This window comes from Coptis chinensis, chromosome 5, assembly GCF_015680905.1.
Source record: "Coptis chinensis isolate HL-2020 chromosome 5, ASM1568090v1, whole genome shotgun sequence".
Lineage (NCBI taxonomy): Eukaryota > Viridiplantae > Streptophyta > Magnoliopsida > Ranunculales > Ranunculaceae > Coptis > Coptis chinensis.
In genome coordinates, this window is record NC_141460.1 from 85670836 (window position 1) to 85694227 (window position 23392).

The following is a 23392-nucleotide window of genomic DNA, read 5'->3' on the forward strand; positions in this document are numbered from 1 at the left end:
TTTATGGATTGCACACAACAAATTTTGTTTTCGATTTCTCTGAAGAGAGAAAGAGAGAGGAGAGAGATTGGTGAAATTGGAGAGCAAATTCTATATTTGGCTTCGGTCAAATTTTGTTTCTGAAAATACCCTCTTATATTTAGTCATTTAGAACTCGGCCAAATTTTTGTCACATCCGTTGGATTGCACCAGATGAAATGCCGAGATTCACTGTGCCCATAATGTGGCTACAGTGCCTGTGGATGTATATTGAAACGGGAATAGTTGTCCCGTCTGACCCATTGCTATAATTGTGAAAATAGTTGTGAATTTAACAATTGCTGTGATGGAAACGTGGTTTTAGCAGCGCGTTGGTGACCCAAATTTCCAAAATAATTGCTATCTGTCACATTAGAAACGGGTTTTAGTATTGATGATGCTCTCATTCAAACGTTAACGACAACCTTTGCCACATGTAATTTTGAGTCATTGATTGAAATTAACAATCATTTGAATTAGTATTAACTATATTTTAGATTTTTTGCAGAAAAGCGAGATCGATCTCTTGTTGTGCCAAATCATACTGCTGAATTTTATACACATGGCCAGTCCTGGGCTTTTGTTGTCTAAGCCCTTGCACGGGCTAAGCCAAAACCAGGTCCCCCATTAAGCACAAAAAAGCCCTGTCTATACAACAACAATCGAACTAAAACCTCAGCTTTTTTCAGCCGAAAAAAATCTCCCCACCACTCCAAGCCTAAATGATGGCTGCCGTTGCGGATATTACCGCGGTGGAGGTATGATATTAGTTACTGTTTCATTTCGTATTATATATTGTTTTGTTTTATTGTGTTGTTTTTTCTTTTTACTACAGGGTTCATGTAGGCAAAATTTGTTTTTTCCAAGGAATTCATGTAAAGTATTAAAGAGTCATATGCTGCTGCTTTGGGGTTCTTTACATAGACAGAGGTCATTGCCAGCGTTGTCGTATAGAAATAATACTCCCAAGGCGGTTGTTTCAAGAAATGTGGAATCTAGTGAGGTTGGAGGTTCTGATGACAAGGTTATGCATTATTACCGTGTCCCTTTGATGCAGGAGAGTGCTACTGCTCAACTTCTTAAGTTGGTTCAGACAAAGGTTTCTAGTGAAATAGTTGATTTGAAGACAGAACACTGTTTTAATATTGGGGTTGATTCGCCTCTTTCGGATGAGAAGCTTCAAGTCCTTAAATGGCTTCTTGGAGAAACGTATGAACCGGAGAATTTAGGGACAGTTACTTTTCTTCACAAGGAGAAGCGGAATGGTGCCTATGCTGTTGTTGTTGAGGTTGGGCCTCGTTTGTCTTTTACAACAGCCTGGTCAGCTAATGCCGTATCCATTTGTCGTGCTTGTGGGCTGACAGAGATTACTCGGTTAGAGAGGTCGAGACGTTACTTGTTGTATGTTAAGGCAGGAAGTGATTTTCTACAAGAATCTCAGCTTAATGAGTTTGTGACGATGGTTCATGATAGAATGACAGAGTGTGTTTATCCTCAGATGCTCACTTCATTCAAGACGAGTGTAGTTCCAGAGAAAGTGAGTTATGTGCCAGTCATGGAGAGGGGACGAGTAGCATTGGAGGAAATCAACAAGAAAATGGGGTTTGCATTTGATGAACAAGACATAGAGTATTACACATGGCTGTTTAAGGATGAAATCAAGCGGGACCCTACAACAGTGGAACTCTTCGATATTGCACAGTCTAACAGTGAGCACAGTAGGCATTGGTTCTTTACTGGAAAGATTGTTGTAGATGGACAGCCGATGAGTAGGACACTGATGCAAATTGTGAAGAGCACTCTGAAGGCCAACCCCAACAATTCAGTAATTGGCTTCAAGGACAATTCTAGTGCAATCAGGGGTTCCAAGTGAATCAGTTGCGTCCGGTCCAACCTGGTTTGACATCTCCATTGAGCCCAACTACCCGGGACCTTGATATCTTATTTACAGCTGAGACTCATAACTTCCCATGTGCTGTTGCTCCTTATCCTGGCGCTGAGACAGGAGCTGGTGGTCGCATCAGGGATACCCATGCTACAGGAAGGGGTTCATTTGTAGTGGCATCGACAGCTGGTTATTGCGTTGGGAACCTTCGTATGGAAGGCTCATATGCTCCTTGGGAAGATTCAGCATTCAGTTATCCATCTAATTTGGCTTCTCCACTGCAGATTCTCATTGAGGCCAGCAATGGTGCTTCTGATTACGGGAATAAGTTCGGAGAACCCTTGATTCAAGGGTACACTAGAACTTTTGGGATGAGGCTCCCAAATGGAGAAAGGCGGGAGTGGTTGAAGCCAATCATGTTCAGTGCTGGGATTGGGCAGATTGACCACTCCCACATAACAAAGGGAGAGCCTGAGGTTGGATATCTAGTGGTGAAGATAGGTGGTCCAGCATATCGGATTGGAATGGGAGGTGGAGCTGCATCTAGCATGGTTAGTGGTCAGAATGATGCGGATCTGGATTTTAATGCCGTACAGCGAGGTGATGCAGAGATGGCACAGAAGTTGTATCGGGTCGTCCGTGCTTGTGTGGAAATGGGGGAGAACAACCCAATCATTAGCATTCATGATCAGGGTGCGGGTGGTAATTGTAATGTTGTGAAGGAAATAATTTATCCTAAGGGTGCTGAGATTGATATTCGAGCAGTGGTAGTTGGTGACCATACTATGTCAGTTTTGGAGATATGGGGTGCTGAGTATCAAGAGCAAGATGCAATATTGGTGAAGCCTGAAAGCCGTCAACTGTTGCAGAGTATTTGTCAAAGAGAAAGGTTGTCAATGGCTGTTATTGGAACTATAAATGGTAAAGGACGAGTAGTATTAGTTGACAGCTTAGATGTGGAACAGTGTAGATCTAGCGGCCTTCCTCCTCCCCGTCCTGTAGTCGATTTTGAGCTTGAGAAAGTACTTGGGGACATGCCTCAGAAAACATTTGAGTTTACTCGGGTAGACCAACCCTTAGAAGCACTTGATATTGCCCCAGCGACCACCTTAAAGGACGCATTAAAAAGGGTATTGAGACTTCCTTCTATCGGTTCTAAACGCTTTTTGACAACTAAAGTTGACAGGTGTGTAACGGGTCTTGTGGCACAACAGCAAACAGTGGGCCCCTTGCAGATTACTCTTTCTGATGTTGCTGTTATTGCTCAGTCATATAATGAGCTCACTGGGGGTGCTTGTGCTATTGGGGAGCAACCTTTGAAGGGTTTGCTGAATCCAAAAGCCATGGCGAGACTGGCTGTCGGGGAAGCACTTACAAACCTTATTTGGGCCAGGGTTTCATCTCTTTCTGATGTAAAGGCTAGTGTAAATTGGATGTATGCTGCCAAGCTTGATGGGGAAGGAGCAGTAATGTATGATGCTGCTGTGGCACTATCAGAAGCAATGATCGAGCTGGGTATTGCAGTTGATGGGGGAAAGGACAGTCTTTCAATGGCAGCCCGTGCATCAGGTGAAGTCGTCAAGGCTCCTGGAAATCTCGTCGTTAGTGCATACGTCACTTGCCCAGATATAACATTGACAGTGACCCCAGATCTGAAGCTCCAAGACGATGGGATCCTACTTCACATTGATTTGGGAAAAGGAAAGCGACGTTTAGGTGGATCTGCTCTTGCTCAGGTGTTTGACCAAATTGGAGATGAGTGCCCCGATCTTGACGATGTTCCTTATCTCAAAAGAGTCTTTGAAGCTACACAGGATTTGCTTGCAGATGGCTTAATCTCTGCAGGTAATTTTTTTTTTGGCTAGTTAAGTTTCTGTTATATTAATAAATAAGAAAAAGTACAAGGTGATAGTTGATCCAAGGATTTCTAGGTTTACAGATCCTAGAATCCAAAGAAAATGCACCTATTAAGAATTTACAAATCTGAAATAGATAGAAACAGGGTCCTCCCATTTATAGATTAGTGGTAGTCTCCCGTCATACAACACTCTAGAGTCAACTTGGATACTGATTTATTAATCTCTGCAGGTCATGATATTAGTGATGGTGGATTGATTGTAAGCATTCTGGAGATGGCATTTGCTGGAAACTGTGGGGTCTGCTTGGATCTAAACTCACAAGGTGGGAGCCTCTTCCATGTACTTTTCTCAGAAGAACTTGGCCTTATTCTTGAGGTTAGCAAGAAGAACTTGGATACTGTCAAGGGGAAGCTTCACGCTGTTGGCATTTCTACTGAGGTTATTGGAAAGGTGACCAAGTCTCCCACAATAGAACTCCGGGTTAATGGTGCAGTTCAAATGAAAGAGGAAACTTCTGACCTTAGAGACATGTGGGAGGATACAAGTTTCCAACTCGAGGGGTTTCAGAGGCTGGCATCCTGTGTGGAATTAGAAAAAGAGGGGCTGAAGAACAGGCGTGCACCTTCTTGGGATTTATCTTTCACTCCAGCATCCACAGATGATAAATGGTTTGCAGTTGCTGCTAAACCGAAAGTAGCTGTAATTCGAGAAGAAGGAAGCAATGGTGATAGGGAAATGTCTGCTGCATTCTATGCTGCTGGTTTTGAACCATGGGATGTCACAATGTCAGACCTTCTTCAGGGGGCGATCTCTCTCGATGAGTTCCGTGGAATTGCATTTGTAGGAGGTTTCAGTTATGCCGATGTATTGGGTTCAGCTAAAGGTTGGTCGGCCTCTATCCGCTTCAATGAGCCTCTCCTAAAACAATTTCAAGAGTTCTACAACCGTCCTGATACGTTCAGCATTGGGGTTTGCAATGGATGCCAGCTCATGGCTCTGCTGGGATGGGTGCCAGGAGCCGAGGTTGGGGGCGTCCATGGAGTGGGGGCAGATCCATTGCAGCCAAGGTTCATCCACAATGAGTCAGGCCGATTTGAGTGTCGCTTCATAAGTGTGACGATTGGGGATTCTCCTGCAATAATGTTTAAAGGAATGGCAGGTAGTACATTGGGTGTGTGGGCTGCTCATGGTGAGGGAAGGGCATATTTTCCTGACGATGGCATACTTGATCGGGTCCTTGAGTCAAACTTAGCACCACTTAGATACTGTGATGATGATGGGAAAACAACCGAGGTTTATCCTTTTAATCCGAATGGATCCCCGTTGGGAGTGGCTGCACTTTGTTCGCCTGATGGTAGACATTTGGCTATGATGCCTCATCCTGAGCGATGCTTCCTGATGTGGCAGTTCCCATGGTACCCCAAGCATTGGAATGTTGACAAGAAAGGTCCCAGCCCATGGCTGCGGCTATTTCAAAATGCAAGAGAGTGGTGCTCTTAAAAGTTGAGACAGGTATACTATTATTTTTCTATTTCCTTCTTAAAATTTGTTCTTCTTTAATCTTCGCTGATTCTTTTGGTCATTTTTTATGTGCTTATATTTGTGATCTTTTGCAGATGGTTGGTTTAGAAGATATAGGCCGTCAAATTTTGACACATAATAGAGGTACGTACTGCATTAAGTGTGGTAGAAAGTAGAAACTTTTATGTTGTTATTCCAGTTCTCTATCCTCAAAGCTTAATCTTTGTGTTTCGTCACGACTTCTCGCCACATATAAATGACCTCCCTTTACTTTACTTTGTAACCATTTTCATGTTGTTTCTTTTAGTATTTTCCATGAAAATGACCAACCTTTTTGGTCGCGACAAATCGTCAAAAAAGTTAATGTCGTATGCATTTTTTTATTTTCCTCTACCCCATGCATTTTTTGATCATTTCATGCTCATATTCAGTGTTGTATTCACAGGTTTACTTTTTTGGAGCCTAATAATTCGTTACCACAACGATAAAGGTATTTAACCTTATGCTAATGTAACACCATCTCATGGCAAACAGTTGAATAAATCTGCACAAACTTGGTCTCAACAGAAAAAGTTAATTTTTGAACTCATATTCGATGTCTTATAGGCTCGATCCTGTGTTCAAAGCTTCCTGGAAGTTCCCTTCTGTGACAATAACATTCTACGCCACCGTAAGGTTTGTCACCTTTGACATTGCTTATTCATTATAATTATGGTATTTATTGTGAATATGGTGATTGAGTATGTCTCTGTGAAGGCAGTATGCAGTTGTTCTCCTCATCTATCTTAGGCCTTTGTATAACCCAATTATGAAAAAAATAAGAAAAAGTCACCGGTTGTATCATTTTTCTGAAGAGATTAATATATTTAACCTTATGGTTAGAAGTTTGTGTCCGCTGTGTTAGTGATTCTTCTGAAGAGATTAATATATTTAAGCTTATGGTTAGAAGTTTGTGTTCTCTGTGTTAGTGTGTTGATCTCATATTTGCTTAAACTATACTAACTGTGCTTATGATAAATAAGATTGCTTTAAGTCCTCACAGTTTGGGATCTCCTGTGCGGAGAAGATATACTGTATAAACTAAGAGTTTCTGAAGAATGAATTTATTTATATTATCTCAAAATAGAAAGTTACAAGTATTTATACAAGCTTCTCTAATCAATCTAGCTATCCTAACTTTATACAGTTGTCACAACTGAACTCTAACTTACTATAGAGAGGTCAGCATATAAACTTATACTCTTTTGCCCTCTCTCAAGCTGAAGTGTACAACACTGAGAGCTTGAAGTGCATAAGCTTTACCCTCTCTGAAGATGAAGTGTCAGAAAAACTTTAATACTTTGCATTACCCTTTCTCACTTGGATGTTGCCTCACTGACACTGTACTGGAGAGTCTGAAACCTTGAAGCAGAAAGTCCCTTAGTGAAAATATATGCTAGCTGACCATGTGTGCATAGATATTTCACTTCAATTACTTTGTTCACAACAAGTTCTCTGATGTAATGGTAGTCCATCTCGACATGTTTTGTCCTAGCATGAAAAATGGGATTGGATGCAAGAGCTTTATATAGTTGTCACAAATGAACTCTAACTTACTATAGAGAGGTCAGCATATAAACTTATACTCTTTTACCCTCTCTCAAGCTGAAGTGTACAACACTGAGAGCTTGAAGTGCATAAGCTTTACCCTCTCTGAAGATGAAGTGTCAGAAAAACTTTAATACTTTGCATTTTCCTTTCTCACTTGGATGTTGCCTCACTGACACTGTACTGGAGAGTCTGAAACCTTGAAGCAGAAAGTCCCTCAGTGAAAATATATGCTAGCTGACCATGTGTGCATAGATATTTCACTTCAATTACTTTGTTCACAACAAGTTCTCTGATGTAATGGTAGTCCATCTCGACATGTTTTGTCCTAGCATGAAAAATGGGATTGGATGCAAGAGCTATGGCACTGATACTGTCACACCACTGTGTTGGGGGATCCTTTAGATAAACTTTCAAAACTGATAATATTAAGCACAACCAGTATAAATCTGCTGCGGTATGTGCAAGCGATCGATATTCAGACTTGGTTAAAGATATCGCAACTGGTTGATTGTTTTTTAGCTGAACATGCTATAGGGCAGTTTCCTAGAAATACACAAAATCCACTAGTAGACCCCCTAACAGATGGTGATCCAGCCCAATCTGCATCTGAGTAGGCAGTGAGAGACATGGGTACTTTTGTGAAACATACACCTTGATTTAAAGTACTCTTGACATATCTCAATATCCTTTTGACTGCAAAGAAGTGTGAATTCTAGGAGAGTGCATGTACTGGGATACTTGATTCACAGCAAAGGCCATATCTGGTCTGGTCCAAACAAGATATTGAAGACCACCAACAAGTGATCTATAGAGTGTAGGATCGTCAAATAATTCACCAGAAGTAGAGTCTAATTTAGTTCCACTAGGACAAGGCGTGGAAATAGTTTTGGCTCCCTCCATGTTTGCCTTTTGTAACAATTCAAGTGCATATTTAGATTGACACAGGAAGAGTTGCTTTGATGATCTGTGAACTTCAAGACCCTGGAAAAAGTGAAGATCACCAAGGTCTTTCATAGGAAACTTTTGACTACATTGGGAAATGACATTTTGAATGAGGGAAGATGAATTTTCTGTGATGATCATCAACATAGACAACGATAATGACAATGTGAGAGCCAGTTATCATTAAAAACAAACAACTATCAGCCTTGGATGTTTCAAAGTTGAGATCAACTAGAACTTGAACTAACTCAGGATACTAAGCCCTAGGAGCTTGCTTCAAACCATATAAAGATTTTTGAAGTTTACAAACATGATTTGGTTTAGTAGGATCAACGAAACCAGGTGTTTGAACCATATAAACAGTTTCTTTTAGATGACCACGAAGAAAGGCATTACTCACATCAAGTTGTTTGATAGCCCAGTCACGTTGGAAAGCAAGGGCAAGAACAATTCTGATGGTTGCTGGTTTGACAACAGGGCTAAAAATGTCAGTAAAATCAACACCAGGTTGTTGGTGAAAGCCTTTGGCAACAAGCCTGGCTTTGTGCTTATCCGGAGAACCATCATCATTTAGTTTGAGTCTAAACACCCATTTAGACCCTGGAAGATTATATTCTGATGAGTAGGGTACTAAAATCCAAGTACCATTCTTTTGTAAGGCATTAAACTCTTCACTCATAGCCTTTCTCCAATTTTCATCCTTTACTTCTTGAGTATAACAAGTGGGTGTTATGGGAATATTTGCAAGAGAAGAATGAAGTGCTTGAATAGGATGTTTGGTGGCAAAAATTGTTTAGGCTTGAAAATTCCATTTTTGGATCTAGTGGTCATCTTGTGAGTGAGATTACATTCTTGAATGACAGTTCTGGATCTTGTATTCATAGGATGAGATTAATATTGGTGTTGTGATTGAATTAATGGATGAGATGGTTGAGATCTATGATATTGATTAGGTTGTGATTGAGTGGGAGAGGAAGTTGAGTTTGAATGAGATGAAGAATTTGACTAAGTTTCAGAGTGAACATGAGAAGTTGAGTTTGATGATTGAGATAAAGTATGAGAACTAGAACTGTGTGGTGCAGGTGATGTAGGAGGAGGGGGAGGAGGAGGAGATGAGTTAGTTTGAAAAATGGATCAAAAGTTGGAACAAGAGTATCACTGGATTTAGATATAGAAGAATGTGAAGGAGTTGAAAACTGGTGTTTAAAAGGACAGTTTTTCTCATCAAATATGACGTGCCTAGAGACATATGCTCTACCAGTATTAGGATCCAAGCACCTATATCCAGTATGATTTAAACTATAACCAATAAAAATACAAAGTTTACTTCTAGGTTGCAGTTTATTGGAAGTGTATGGTCTAAGCCAGGGGAAACTTACACAACCATAGGCTTTTAGAAATTTATAGTTAGGAGCTTGGTGAAAGAGAAGTTCCCAAGGAGAGATGTACTTTAAGGCTTTAGCAGGAAGTCTATTAATAAGGACAGGTTTGAAAGACATCCACCTAAAATTTTTCAGGTAAACCACTGAGAAAGAAGAGTTCTAGACAAATCAACTACATGTCTATGTTTTCTTTCAGCAACCACCCCTTTTTGCTCTGGGGTGTGAACACAAGGGAATTGATGAGTAATATAGTGGTTATACGGGTCCAACAACTTCTTGGTGGCGAAACAGCCCTTCGGGGAGTATGAAACAAAGACAACCATGCAAACTACTGATGCTGGTGCTCGGGCTTATCATATATATGGTGGTGCTTCCACCCTGGCTCAGGATCTAATGCAAAAGTGGGTCTCCGAGTGGAAAGATAGTGGATCATGTGGGTTGAGGATAGAAATATCAAGCGGGTTTTTGAGTTGGGATACAGCAACCTGCCCAAGTTAATCATCTCCCAATGGTTTGGGCGATGGGCTCATTCTCACCTCGTTAAAGTCTGAGCAGGCTTGTAGTCACTCTCTTGCCCATGTCAACAGATAATTGTTGGGCATTCCAGCCAAGGACTTGAAGTATCGTAGCGAGTGTCTGGGTATTCGATAGAACCACTCCCATCGCGAGGCCTACTAGGCCTTTTGGAAATCGCGTTAGTGCTGCGCAGCGAGCCAGGGAAGATGCTGATAAAATGCCAATAGCCGCATTAATTTCCTCAGCAGCTTCTACGGCATAAGCTTTAAAGAAGAGAGCTATCAACGCTAATAAACATTTCATAAGATCAAAATTGTTTTTATTTATAGGTATAGGTAAAATTTTAAACAGTCATTTCCATCTTTTTCTGGCAAATCTAATCAAAGAACAATAACCTGAAAAATCCGTCCATACCTAACCTATGTCCAAAATTCAATGCGAGAGAAATAGTAAAATTTGTTGAAAATCTTGACTTAGCAGACCAGATTCCGTAAGATTTCTAAGAATTGTAAGAAGTTGTTCCAAGGATTCTGAATCCTGGTGGAGGTGGAGTGCGATGTCTTGAATACTCCGACCAGGGGGAAGAACAAAAGCATAATTCTAATATTGTTGGAGAAACTCTTCTATTTTGTTGTTAATTTGTTCCTTGATTGTATCCAAACATAGGTCTCCCAGCCTTTCGGCCATATTTTCATGATTTAAACCTCTCAAGCGCCCCGCACAAAAGATTATTAAAACTATTAGCGGAATATAGGCAACTCCTACTATAGAAAAGATATCTGCTATCATAGAAGAAAGAAATGCCAGTAATTCAGGATTTATTGGAAGATTGAGAATCCATTTTTCCCTCCATACAGAAAGCCTTCCAGTACGAGTAGTTAAAAACGAACTATGGGAGGTTGGTTGTTGACCAACAGAAAGCTTGGGAGAAAGATGCAAAAACAACGTTCGACTTGCATGTGTTAAGCATATAGCTAGCGTTCCTTCTGAGCCAGGATCATACTCAAAAGAAGAGTTTGATTGGTGAACCGTTTCCTTTCTTTCTTCTCTTATGATATGATTTTCGCTACTTTGTTTATTTCGCCGACGGAGTGCTTCGTTGATTCAGTCTGCTCTGCACCTAGACGAGAAGGACTTTTATGATATGACACAGGTCGAGGTCGAAATAGGGTGTATTTATTGTATTTCCCTCCTCACCGTAAGCTGCCTTGTCCCCCCTCAACTATAAAAAAGATACACATACCATGGACTCTGGCCTAAGGGCCTTCGTCCCCGCGCAATTCAGCTCTTCCGTAGCGGTAAGGAACCACCACTAGATTCTGGCTCTGAGGCGGAATTGGCATCGTGCTGCCAGAGGAAAGCGAATGTACGAGAGTAGCTTCCAACCCCTGCTTAGAAATAGAAAGCGAAAGGAAAGAGAAGAGCATATAGAGGAAGAAAATGAGATGAAAGTACGGAAATACGGACATGAGCCCGCACAAACAAGCTTTCAGGCCTAAAGAGATAGGCCCACCCTTTTTCTAGAACTGTTCGGAAGAACAGATAGGAGAAAGCCGATCAACAGGCTACACCACTTCTCGAGATCTCGCTTAGTCTTTGTTTGAATAGAGCCGCCAGATTAAGCTGTGCCGGAATGATCTTGCCGTGCCGCTATTACCCTACACGAAGAGAGTAGATGTGAAAACCGAAAGAAAGGTAATGGGATACTCTATCGCTACAGATTACCGACGCCTGCCAAAGGACGAATGGACTGAAGCTCCACCCCTACTTACCTCAGAAACGTCTGAATGAAGCCTCTACGCCAGCTTAGCTGCCGGGCCTTGATTGCCGACAAAAGATCCAGAGACTAGGGAGAAAGCTACGGGAATGGAATGAAATATCAGACAGAATAGGCATCCATTAGCTCTGTCCCTTCGCAATCTCGATCCTCGCAATGCTCTGCAACCCGAGGGTGACGAACTAGATATGGTAGATCCCTAGCTAAGGGGGACTTCCTCTTATCACGACTAATTGCATGACTAAGCCGAAAGGAGATATCCGATTGGAGAGTCAATGTGGGAGCTTAAGGTAAGGTGAGAATAAGCTCTTCATCTGATCTTGCTAGGCTAGAAATTGAATAATCGATTAAAGTTAAAGAAAGTAGCTCGGATGAAAGCTCTCCCACCTTCGTAATGTAGTAGCTATCCTTCCTAGTATTTTCCTTGTCGAGCGGAGGAAGCGGCAAAGAATTGTGTTAAAGCCTCTCTTCCTATGATTATGGAACTCTGTCTGAAAGAGTTTTGCCCCTAGTTTACTACTAGCAGGCTTGACTTGATGGTCACTGAAAGGCCCTGATGGTCACTCGTCACTCTCCCCTCGCTCCTGAACCCAGTTTTTTTCGCCCTTTGTCGTTGGGGCATCTTCCTCAGTCTCGTTAACCGATTCACTTTCACTCACCGTCTCGTTACCACACTAGCTTGAATAGCCAGGCATTTACCTTGGAATGGCGGACTGAACGCCAAACCTTCAAACCATTACAAAGGGGCTCCCCTGTTTGCTTTCGCTTAGCTTTATCTTATAAGTCTTGCTAGGAGAATTCATAAAACCTTGCTTATCCTTCTGATGAGCAAGCTTTCCTCTAACTAAGTTAGACTGCCTCTTACGAGCAGGTAACCCACCTTCTAAACCATGCCCCACTAGACTTTCTTCTGAGCCAGCTTAACCCTTTAGTGGTTACCCTTTAGTTACTTCTAAAAAATCCTAACCCCATGGATCTATTCTATTAGCGGTTATAGTAACAGTAAGGATGGAATAAGTAGAAACATTACTCTTTCAGTTGTTGATTAAAGTGAGCCTGAACGCACTTCATAAGTCTTGGTTACTTGTTGCTGTTTCAGCCTATTCCCCATAAGAGAACCATATCCCGAGCCTTGCTTATACAGTTTAATTACCCCCGACCTAGATACAAGCACGTTGAGCTTTTCCTGGGAGTATGGCATGGGCAATCTTGTGAAATCACCTGATTTGAGTCTTGATGTCCATCCATCCCCCACAGTGGATTTTTTTTCCCTTTATAGCTTGTGATTGAGTTTGGCATTTGATTAATGAAGTGATTGGGCATTTCACTAGCACCTTCACCCAACCACCGGGGATGATTTCACCGAGGATTCTGGCCTCCTTGAATTGAATTGCTCAGGAACGGCTACAAAATCGCACACTCGAGTCTTCGGTCTTATGGCATCAGCTTGGTGAGTCTCCCTTTTGATACTCACCCGCCTAGAATAGAATGACATTTCACCATAATCTTTGGGCAGGAGGCTTCGGTCATACTACGACTCGGGCACTCACTCTCTCTCCTGAGCTTGAAAGAGAGACCTAGGTGTCAAAGGCACTCCAACTTGCTTAATATAACAAAACAAGTGAAAAAGGGAATCCAGTGCGTGACTTCCATTTAGATTAGTAGGGGTGAGTTCACTCGGGTCTGGCACTTTCAGGTGGGCTAAAAAAGAGCCCCAAAGGAAGCGAAATAGGAAGAAAGGTTACGTGAAACTTAAGCTCTGCATAAGGCTAATCAAATTCTTGTTCATAAGCACTTACTTACCAAGGACGTTAATATATCTTCAAAACCACATGAGATAGGCACATACATCTTTTGCCATCAGTTGTAAACGATGGAGCGGGAATATGACGGAAAGATGGTATAGGTCCACAATGGAAAGACTAAATCCAAGTAAGCTTTGTTAGGGGAACTTCCCTTATAGCCTTTCCCCGTGGAAGTACGATTTTCTTTGGTGAAAGGATAGCAGTCAAGCCACAAGAGAAGAGATCATTAACATCGACGCTTCCAAGATACAACCTAAAAGAGTAGGGAGTTCGGTCAGAGACTAGAAAAGTACGAAATCCTCCTTACTTTCCAGTCTTTTTCTGAAGTTCCTGATAGATTACTGTCAAATAGCTTCTTCTGCCGCTTCATTGTAAGATCGGCATACGAAGGTGTCAGCACTAAGAAAGCAAATCGGACAATAACAATAGATCAGTACTAAGTTAGAAGCAAACTAAGCATCAGGCCCTAAGCCAACAAAATGGGATAGTACTGTAAGTGTCATCACTGAATCGGGTACATCTGGCTTGGTGGAAACTAGGTCCGCGTGTCAAAGAAAATCTCCGTTATTGAGTCCCCTCTAAGCAGGCTCAGGATATGGGCAGTGCATATGACAGGCGATCCTTCTTAATAGAGTACCAGACTTCTCACACGGCTATATGACCAAAGATCAGGTCTCCGACCCTTAGCTACTTTGAAACAACACATTTCACACTGAAAGGAAAAGCGCTTAACGATGCCATAGTCTGTACATGCCTGACTTATCCCTTATTCAGGATTGGTTATTTTCTCATACCGAAACGAACTTAGTTTCTCTAATTCCAACTGGAGCGATGTTGGGAACTTGCACTCCTGATAACAAAAGCTGGATTCCTTCTTCTGTGAAGCGTATCTATTTGTTGGTTGATTGGCTTGTGGTGCTGCTCTAACCACGCTGTGGAGTTGAACCACAGTTCTTCCTTACCTTTCGTGGTGAAATTCCGCTTCCCTTTTTCATAGCTATTATGGAGGAACTGCTGCCCTCACTCAATTCAAATCTCGAAATCCCGATCTGGAAATGCTTATTATGGCACCATAGGTCTTATGAGATCCACAATGCCATGATTGTATGGCCGAAGGAATAGAGTACGATTCGACCTTCGTTCTAGTCTTGAAAGTGGCAACCGCCCTCTACAAAGTGGTCTTTGAAACGTTCTGTGAACCTAACAGAATTCTTATTTTCTTCGTTAAGTGAATAGTTTTAGTTTCATTTTGGGGTGGGGATATGCCGGACAACAGCTCCACTGACCACCGATGGGGCTCCGGCAAGAAGCTTACTTTTTCTTGGATTGGTGTTGACTGTTTCTAAAAAGGAGCGATGCGTAGTCAGATCGCTGGCCCCTGTCGTTTGGTGGCTTCTGTGATAAGGGGATGGCTTCTCCGGAGCGACAAAGGACACACCCAATCAAACGATTGGTAAAACGGGTCTCCTTTGGTACCTCGGCCGAGTATATCCCGTACGGTTGTTTTCAAAAAGTAGTGCAATCGCATTCTATGAAGGAATTCATTCATAGATAGAGTAGAGAGAAATGGGAGAAAGCGGATTAGCCATGTTCTAACTCTTCGCCATCTGACTATCATAAGAGTCATTTCATCCCAGAGTCTCTGGCTGAGGGATATCTCGTTTAAGTGCCAGTTTCCTTTACTGTCGATGCAGGTGAGTTGGGCCTATTCTCGTCTCGAATAAGAGAGTACCTGGAGTACTAACATATAATCTTTCCTGTAGATATACAAGACTCCTTTTCCTTTCCAGTACTATTACTATTATAAGCCCCTATAACCAGGGAGTTTAACTAGAACCTAGATATAATCTCCGGAATCATAAGCTTCTATCTCTAGCTATGCTTTTATGAGTGGATTTTAGAGTGCGGCATAGCTGTAAACTCCTGAATTTTAGGAAGGTTCTAACCTTAATGAAAAGGTAAGTTTGAAGAGAGATTAGGAGAAGTTCCCGAGTGTGAGTATCCAACCCCCTTTGGAAAGGATCTTTCTGCTTTTTAGTTTCCTAATATGTGTGTACATATTGATTGTATCAGTACTACCAGTGAGCTAAGAGCTAACCCCTTTCTTTTCCTATGACGTTTTAATACTCATCCCTGAAAGTTAAATAGAGATAGAGAGAATCTATTAAGTTGGAAGGCGGAAAGAAGCACTGGCTAAGACTTTCATGGAGATGGGGCATACAGGGCAAGTGTACTAGCATATGAGTTTCCAGCTTTTGAATTAAGGTTTGTCAAACCCTACTTATGAATTATACCACCTTTCAACAGGCTCTTTTACTATCTCTGTTAACTGGGTTTTCAGTATGGTGGATGTTAGTACCAGAGATACAACTTGCAATTCCTAGGAATTCATTTTCTACGGAATATGCTCGCCTGTTCAAGGACGCTGCAGAGGGTAGGGTAAGAACGTTCGGCTTTCCACATTTCAATGGAGTGTTTCACGACCAACTTCAAAATGACTTTTCAAAAGAGAAGTTTCAAACGGAGATGAAACTTGAGTTGGCTATAATAAAAAACGAAGCACACGTTGCAATGAAGAAAGAAACTGAGCCTCTTCCTCCTACAGTCAAAACTCTCGCATTGGCTACTATGGTCGGTGCTATCCTTATTGCTGTATTATTGAATGAAACCGCTATACCTGATGTTAATCATATTCTAGAAAAGTTGAGAGACAGATAGTTACACATTTTTAGGAGTAATAAGATAATGGAAAGTGATCATTTGAAGAGTGAAATAAGCCAGCTCATATCTTGATTTTTCGTATCAACTCCTTTTTTCTTGCTCTATTAGCTCATTTCGGATTGGATTTAGTTTGGGCTTATAGATAAAGAGATAATGGCCCTAGAATGAGGCCCCGGTAGCCACTATGGTACTGCCGTACTGGGGGAGAGGAAAGTGGGTATGTGGGTTCCTCTCACTAGAAGATAGACATATTTCGGTTATTTCCGCGTTGCAAACTAATTGAAATCTTGTTTGATTGGTATTATGCTTAAAGCTATTATCACATTATATAGAATAAATGAAGTGAAAAAGAAAAGGTTATACTCCAGTAAGATTCTCTAAATAGAAGAAATCGTTTTTAGAAGGGAATGAAAGAGGGACGGAGGTCATATTCAGGTTGTGCCTAGCTGACAGGAGAGGAGGTGCCTATGCCTAGAGGCTAGCTGACAGGTACCTAGCTGACAAGGCAGGCTCTTCAAGTCATTGTTAATTGGGGCAACCGGCTTAATGGCTTGCCAGCAGGTGTGACTGTTCCAAGTGGGGCTTGCACCGACTACTTCTACTTTGATTCCTCTTCCTTATCTTATGTGGCATCCGCACCCGGTGCAGACTTAGAAGCGGACTTGGAAAATTCCTTCACGCGGACCTGGGCTCCCGTCCACCTAAATCGGAATCTTCATTTTCTAGGTAACAGCCAACCTAAATAGTATGCTGCCAGGCCTGCCCGATCATAGGAATAGTGAAATCCTGCGATCGTCCTCTCCACTGCAACCATAACTGCACCACAAGGAAAGTCTGCTTAATAGGAAGCAACATCCACTTCCTCTTCAACCGCTTACAATGCTTCCGATTCTAGCTTTTCACCAGTGGCTTTCGATTATAAAACATCTCCAGCTGAGTTCTCCCATTAAGGCCGAGGTTTCACCCTATTTGATTATTCCAGGGTGTATTTGAATTACATTACCTTTATTTTGAAATAAAGAAATGATGAGCAAAGAAAGAGGAAGATCCACATTCCCAAGACCAACCCTGAGAGATCATTTCAAGAACTGGTCCAGTCCAAACGCGCGCTTCTAAAGGTATGATGAATAGGCGCAAAAAGCCATGCAATCAGATAGGCAATCGATCCTTTTGAACTAAGGTTTTATCCACTAGTCACTAGGGCACGGTCAACATCTGGTTTTGTTAATCATCGTCTGCCCTTATCTGCTCCGGGCAATTATAACTGGTATTAAAAAAAGGCAATGCCAATTGAGTTCTTTAATCACATTTCCCGTGCGACTTTATATCGCAGGAGACATGCGACATAGAAATGCTTTTTTATTAATTCGATGGGTTTGACTCGAGGTAAACGTGAGCACCTAGTTTATTTCCATGGACTGACTAGGTAGGGTAGAATCAACTTCTAACCTCCTTGTAAACACTGAAGGAACTGAATCGTAGCGTATGTGCTACGAGTACTGGCTGAACCTAAGTAAGGCCAAGAGGGACGTGTGAAGGCTGGAGTGTGAAGACTCTTCACACGATCTTGTTTTCAGAAACCATGTTGACTGAGAAATTTTTCCAAATGGTTACTCGTGAATTATCCTCGATCAGTTCTAAAAATTTTAATAGGAAAGTTGAGAAGTTTCTCAATGGTGTTTTTGAATGGAATGAAAATGCAATAGAAATCATATTTTTTAACAAGAGGATAAAGCCAACAATATTTAGTGTAATCATCAACAAAAGAGGCATGATATTGAAACTCTTGACAGAAGATATAGGAGCTGGACCCCAAAGATCACAATGAATAAGATGTAAAGGATTACAATGCTTTGAAGTAGACAACACAAATGGCAATTTCTTGCTTTTGCCTAATTGACAGGAATTACAAAAATCAAAAGTAATAGTACCTTTTTTAGGTAAACTATGCTTAGAGACAATTTTATTTAGAACAGTAAAAGATGGATGTCCTAGTCTAGGAAGCCATACACCTGATGATGTCTTTTCACAAATGTATGCTGAAGGAGCAGTGACAGAGTGAGTTGATAATGATTGTATGGTAGGTTGTTGTTGAGACTTGGAGATGAACTGAAGAGGATATAAGCCATCCTTATGAGTCATTGGAAAAAAATCTTCTCCAAGACAGTCCTTCACAGTGAAACATTTAGAATTAAAAGTGATGGAGCAATTATTATCACGAGTAAACATATGGACAGACAACAAGTTTTGGGATATATCAGGCACATGAAGGATATCTTTGAGTTTGAAAACAGTGTTTGACAAGGAACTTGGACTAGTAACATAAGAACAACCAGTATGAAGAATTGGTAAGGACTTACCATTGCCCACAGTAACCTTATCCGGTCTTTGATAGTCCGCCTGAATCGACAGATTAGATAGATTAGATGTCACATGATTGGTTGCTCCAGTATCAGCATACCAATTTGTTGGCTGGGATGAAGAAGACTCCCCTTGATAGTAGTTATCTTTGTTTCCAGACTCCCATTGATTTCCAGCAAAATAACCAGTATGTGATGCAGGATTTCCTTGATTTGCAGCAAAGTACCCAGTATACGATGTAGAACTTGTATCGCCATATGTAGAACCCATACTTTGTGCAGAAGCTAGTCTTTCAGCTAACATAGCAGCCAATTTTTGAGGTGGAATTCTTCCAGCAAAAACATGATTCATGCGGTTATGACAGTCAATAGCCAAGTGTCCAATTTTGTTACGGATTTGACATATTGGTCTTTGACTACCATTGGCATTCCTATTGTATGCACCACGATTTCCAGTATTATAGTTTGAAGTGGAAGCATTTCCATTGTAATTGTTGTTACCATTGTAGTTTGATCTGCCTCTTCCACGACCTCTGTGCTGAAAGTGACCATTCCCTCTACGTTGATAGTTTCCTCTGGGTGAGTTATTGTTACCATGAAAGTTATGTGCACTGATAGCGGCAAATGCTCGAGTGTTGGAGTTTGTAGGCAGCAGAGCTCTCTGAGCTTGTTCAATAGCAATTTCTTCACTGAGAAGTAAATTGTATAAATCATCCATGGAAATTGAGTTAGCACGAACTCTAACTGAGGTTGCAAATGGTCCATATTCAGCTGGTAATCCTTTGAGTATATAGACAAGTAGATCACTATCATGAACAGGAGTTCCAGCTGCTGCCAAGTTGCCAACATGTCACGTAAGTGTCTAATCCTTTGAAGATATTCAGCCGTAGAAAGAGTTCCTTTACTTTGATTCTGTAAATCTTGTCATAATTGAACTTGATGTGTTAACTTAAAGTGAGCTAATCGCTTCTCAAGAGACAACCAAAGTTCGCTTGAAGTCTTAGAACCAATGACACAAGGGAGAATTTATTCAAAGAGAGTGGCATGTATCCATATCATGAGTGTCTTATCTGTTTTGATCCATGCATAGTAATTTGGATTAATTGTTGTGGCAAGTTGACCAGATTCATCACGAGTAAACTTTTCTGGACATGGATTTGTTCCATCAACATAACTTGTAAGATCAAAGGAAATGAGGACAGGTTCAAAGAGATTTATCTACAAAATGTAGTTATCTTTGGTCAGTTTTGTTGGAACAAAAATTGGAGTTATTGATTATTAGGGAAGAAACAGACTCTTTTGTGGTCATTTTGATCAGAAACTATGTGAGAATTGAATCAAGTACTGGAAAAATCTTGATTGAGTGAGATAATTTGAGAATTATCAAATGATAATAGAAAACAATGAGTCAACAATTAATATCAATGAAAGACAACTAAAAGACGTTTGAGATTGAATTGAAACAAGAAAATTTGATGAAATTGAAAAGAGATTATTTACCCTAATAATCGAAAAAGGAGTATTGAACAAGAAATTGAACAGAGATTGAATCAGAAGATATTGATTGGTTTGAAGAACTTAGCTTTGACCTTGTTTTCGATTGTGGAAGCTTTGGATCTTTGATGAAGAGAAGTTTTTCTCTAATGGCGATAAATCGCTTGCTCCGATACCATAATAGTTTCTGAAGAATGATATATTATCTCAAAAATAGAAAGTTACAAGTATTTATACAACCTTCTCTAATCAATCTAACTAACCTAATTGTATACAGTTGTCACACCAGAACTCTAACTTACTATAGACAGGTCAGCATATAAACTCATACTCTTTTATAGACCATATTTTATTTTGGGAGCCATATACAATGCGACTTCGTCTGGTCAAGTTAGTACTGATCATGAAACAGATGTCTCTATCTTCTCGCTACAACATATCTCTATCTTCTTCTTAGTTATGTGCACAAAAAATTGTTGTATATGCTCCATTATGATATAGACATATAATACTTAATTGTCTGAATTTTAATAGAGCTATGCTCACACTTTTGGGTTGCTTTTCATTCTCTATACATGGTTGTGGGTTTGTTCGGTTGAAAGAGTGAAGTTATTTTGTTATTTTTTATATTTTTATTTTTTATTTATTTATTTATTTTTTCGAATTGGTTATTGGGTTAGGCAAACCCCAACCTGTATTAACTTTGAAACCTTTGGTACATGATGCCTCTTGCACAGTGTTTAGAAAATCGGACCGGACCGGTGGTTGAACTGGGGTCCGACCGGAACCGGTAAATTTTCAGTTCGGTTCAGATGTAACTTGAATTTTTGGTTAGGCCATCGGTTTAAGTTTAAACTGTGGTTGAACCGGTTCAGTTCTAAACCGGATCACCTTTATTATTATTATTATTTTTTTTTTTTTGAAAAATTAATAATGTGGGGAGTTGAACCTAACACCTAAACCAAATAGTCCAAACTCCAAACCAACATGCTACTATGTGTTTCTTGTATAAGAAATTTGTTTTGATATATAATACCAATTAATATTGAATTAAAACATGTATTTATTCATTTTATTATTGTAATTATTAAAAAATTGCTAAATAAATATCAATCGGTCCGACCGAGTCGAACCATGGTTGAACCTGGTTGAACTATTTTAACAAAAAATCGGTTCAATCACCAGTTCGGTTTTCAAAACATTGCTCTTGCATCATCATCTATCATTTTTGATAGTTTTGCATCAAGAGGGTGATTGATATACATAAAAACTACATAATTGACATTACATAGTTTTGACAAGTAATCTGCTGGCTTGTTACATTCCCTGTATGTGTGATGTATACTGAATTTTTCCAGTCGGCTTATGAGGAGGGTAATGGATGCGTGAAGGTTTAGGCAATACCACGGGATGGTTTCCTTACCTTGAATGATCTGCATTACTCTGTACGAGTCAGTAGCTACACTCACTTTCTTAAGGTTCATAAGAAGTGCACACTCAAGTCCTTTTTCAACAGCCAATAGCTCCCGAAACGTGACTGATCTATTGAGTGAGCTCCCTATGTAAGCACCAAGAACAGTGTCTTCTCGATTCACTCGGACACCTCCATAACCACAACTGCTGGCAGTGACTGATCCATCTGGGTTCAACATAACTTCATCTTCTCCTGGTTTGATCCATAAGCATTCAATGAACGTTGAGGGGACGTAGTTAACTTGCAGACCTATTCTGTGCATAAACTCTCTTGTACCAATACTATCAGTGGCGTCCTTGACTGCTGATTGCAAATACAGCTTCATAGTCTTGACCATTCTCCAGTAGAGTAATTGAGGCGTAGTACTCTGATTTCTAAACCTCCTAGCATTTCTTTCTTGCCAAATCCAGTAGACCGTTGCACATATCAAGGCTTTTGCAATTTCACCATATTTTGAGACTCCCCTACACCTTCTAAAGATATCATACCATTCTGACACAGAAGTTTTAACCGCAGTTCCCCAACCAAGTAGAGATTTCACAAATGACCACACTTGTTTTGTGAAAGAACAATCGAAAAACAAGTGATGTGAATTTTCTCTGGTATTACTGTCACATAAACAACAACTCGAGTGATTCAAGATATTTTTCTGCATCATTTTATCTTGAGTAGGAAGCGCACCTGCAAAGAGTTTAGTTATGCACTTACGTTATATATAAAGACTCAAACACCAAAAACATTCTTTTGTTCTCTTAAAGGTCTTGATTCAATTTTGATCACTTGAATTTTGATAAGTCACATATCACGGCCAATTTCTAAATTTTGTTTGAACAATTAGTTTGGTAATAATAGTAACCCCATAGTGACCATATATTGCATGCTACAAATTATTGCATAGCAATGAGTTAGTGGTGCGTGTATTTATCTTGCATATGCTTGCCTCTCTATTATAATTGTTTATTCTCTAAGTTGGTTTTTCTTTAACAAATCTTTCGTTTTTCCTTGGAGGAGCGCGAGTAATATTTTTAAAAATGCTTTTCTTCCAATCTTCTAGGTCTTGCCTTTCTCTCATTGGTGTTGCTGCATTACATTTGGAGTTTTGGACCCATGAGAGGAAGAATTCAATGAGAATATATAGGTGAATAAGACCGTTTTTTGTCTTTGTTTCATTTCTTCTAAATATTCAGTTTCTTATTCTCTTCAATAATTATTTCCCTTGGTACTAACTCTCTTTAACAGTCTTAAAACTGGCATTTACATACTTCTTCAATTAAGTTTCTTCAAGGAATGAGATTTACAAGGATGGCGCTGACATTGGAAGTGAGATTAGGGTCTTCTTTTATACTGGAAAAGTTACTGTTCTAAACGATGTTGTATTCTCTTGTTACTGTCTTTTTTTATACTGTATTAAGGACATACTTTTGTGGTTGCTCATACAATGCGACCTCTTTTTCAGACTGTTTTCCGATGTACTTCTCCTCACTTTAGAAACATGGAAAAACTGTTTATGTATTCTCTTTCTCATATATTGTTTTTATTTCGTTTGGTTGTATTGATGTTGTTCTGTGTTTAAGTCTATTAAGATGATGTCATGGTTTTGGCATTTTGAATTACCATTGGACACACTTGTGCTACTACAGTACCGGATCCAGTGAATACGGTTTGTCTCTGCACTTCGGCAGCCTTCACATTGTAAAGTGAAAAATAATGGAGAGGTCCATTCCAGATTTCCTACTTATAATGATTTCTGTGTGGTGGTTATAGACTTCTAGTTAGTGCCGACTGCCGAAGGCGTTGAGTTATCTGTGCAGGAAGGCACGCCCACACCCTAGTATCCCGATATTGAGTGAGTTGCTTTATTGCTGTGATTTCAACTGCCCATTAAAGCAGAGAAAGCCAAGTCACCTGATCTTTTAATTAATGTCTCTGGCATATTTACATTGATCAATATTCTTTTTTGACTCATCAGCTCGGTAAGTTGCAACTGCTTTGCTACGTAATGATGTTCCCAAGTCCGCAGGGGCCAAGGGAAATCAATAAAACATTGG

At 40.3% G+C, this 23392-nt stretch overlaps 2 protein-coding genes across 2 annotated transcripts; one reads left to right on the forward strand and one right to left on the reverse strand.

Moving 5' to 3' along the window:
- Positions 1-618: 618 nt before the first annotated feature.
- Positions 619-22894, forward strand: LOC147499595 (putative phosphoribosylformylglycinamidine synthase, chloroplastic/mitochondrial). The gene is given in 9 exon segments (XM_086561356.1): positions 619-776; positions 854-1874; positions 1877-3748; positions 3992-5274; positions 5379-5427; positions 5729-5773; positions 5890-5958; positions 22399-22482; positions 22584-22894. Coding segments are annotated over 4 exon segments (4200 nt in total). The 5' UTR covers positions 619-740; the 3' UTR covers positions 5263-5274; positions 5379-5427; positions 5729-5773; positions 5890-5958; positions 22399-22482; positions 22584-22894.
- Positions 9408-22392, reverse strand: LOC147499596 (uncharacterized). Its single transcript, XM_086561357.1, has 2 exons — positions 18377-22392; positions 9408-18185 (listed from the first exon to the last, which is right to left on the reverse strand). Exons 1-2 carry the CDS (start codon positions 19092-19094, stop codon positions 18148-18150), a joined length of 756 nt encoding a protein of 251 aa, XP_086417483.1. The 5' UTR covers positions 19095-22392; the 3' UTR covers positions 9408-18147.
- Positions 22895-23392: the final 498 nt, after the last annotated feature.

Coding starts and splice junctions, on each gene's coding strand:
- LOC147499596 (XM_086561357.1), bottom strand. CDS start 19,094: ATGGATGATTTATACAATTTACTTCTCAGTGAAGAAATTGCTATTGAA. Junction 18,186..18,376: donor TAAGGTTACTGTGGGCAATG/GTAAGTCCTTAC, acceptor TTCACTGTGAAG/GACTGTCTTGGAGAAGATTT.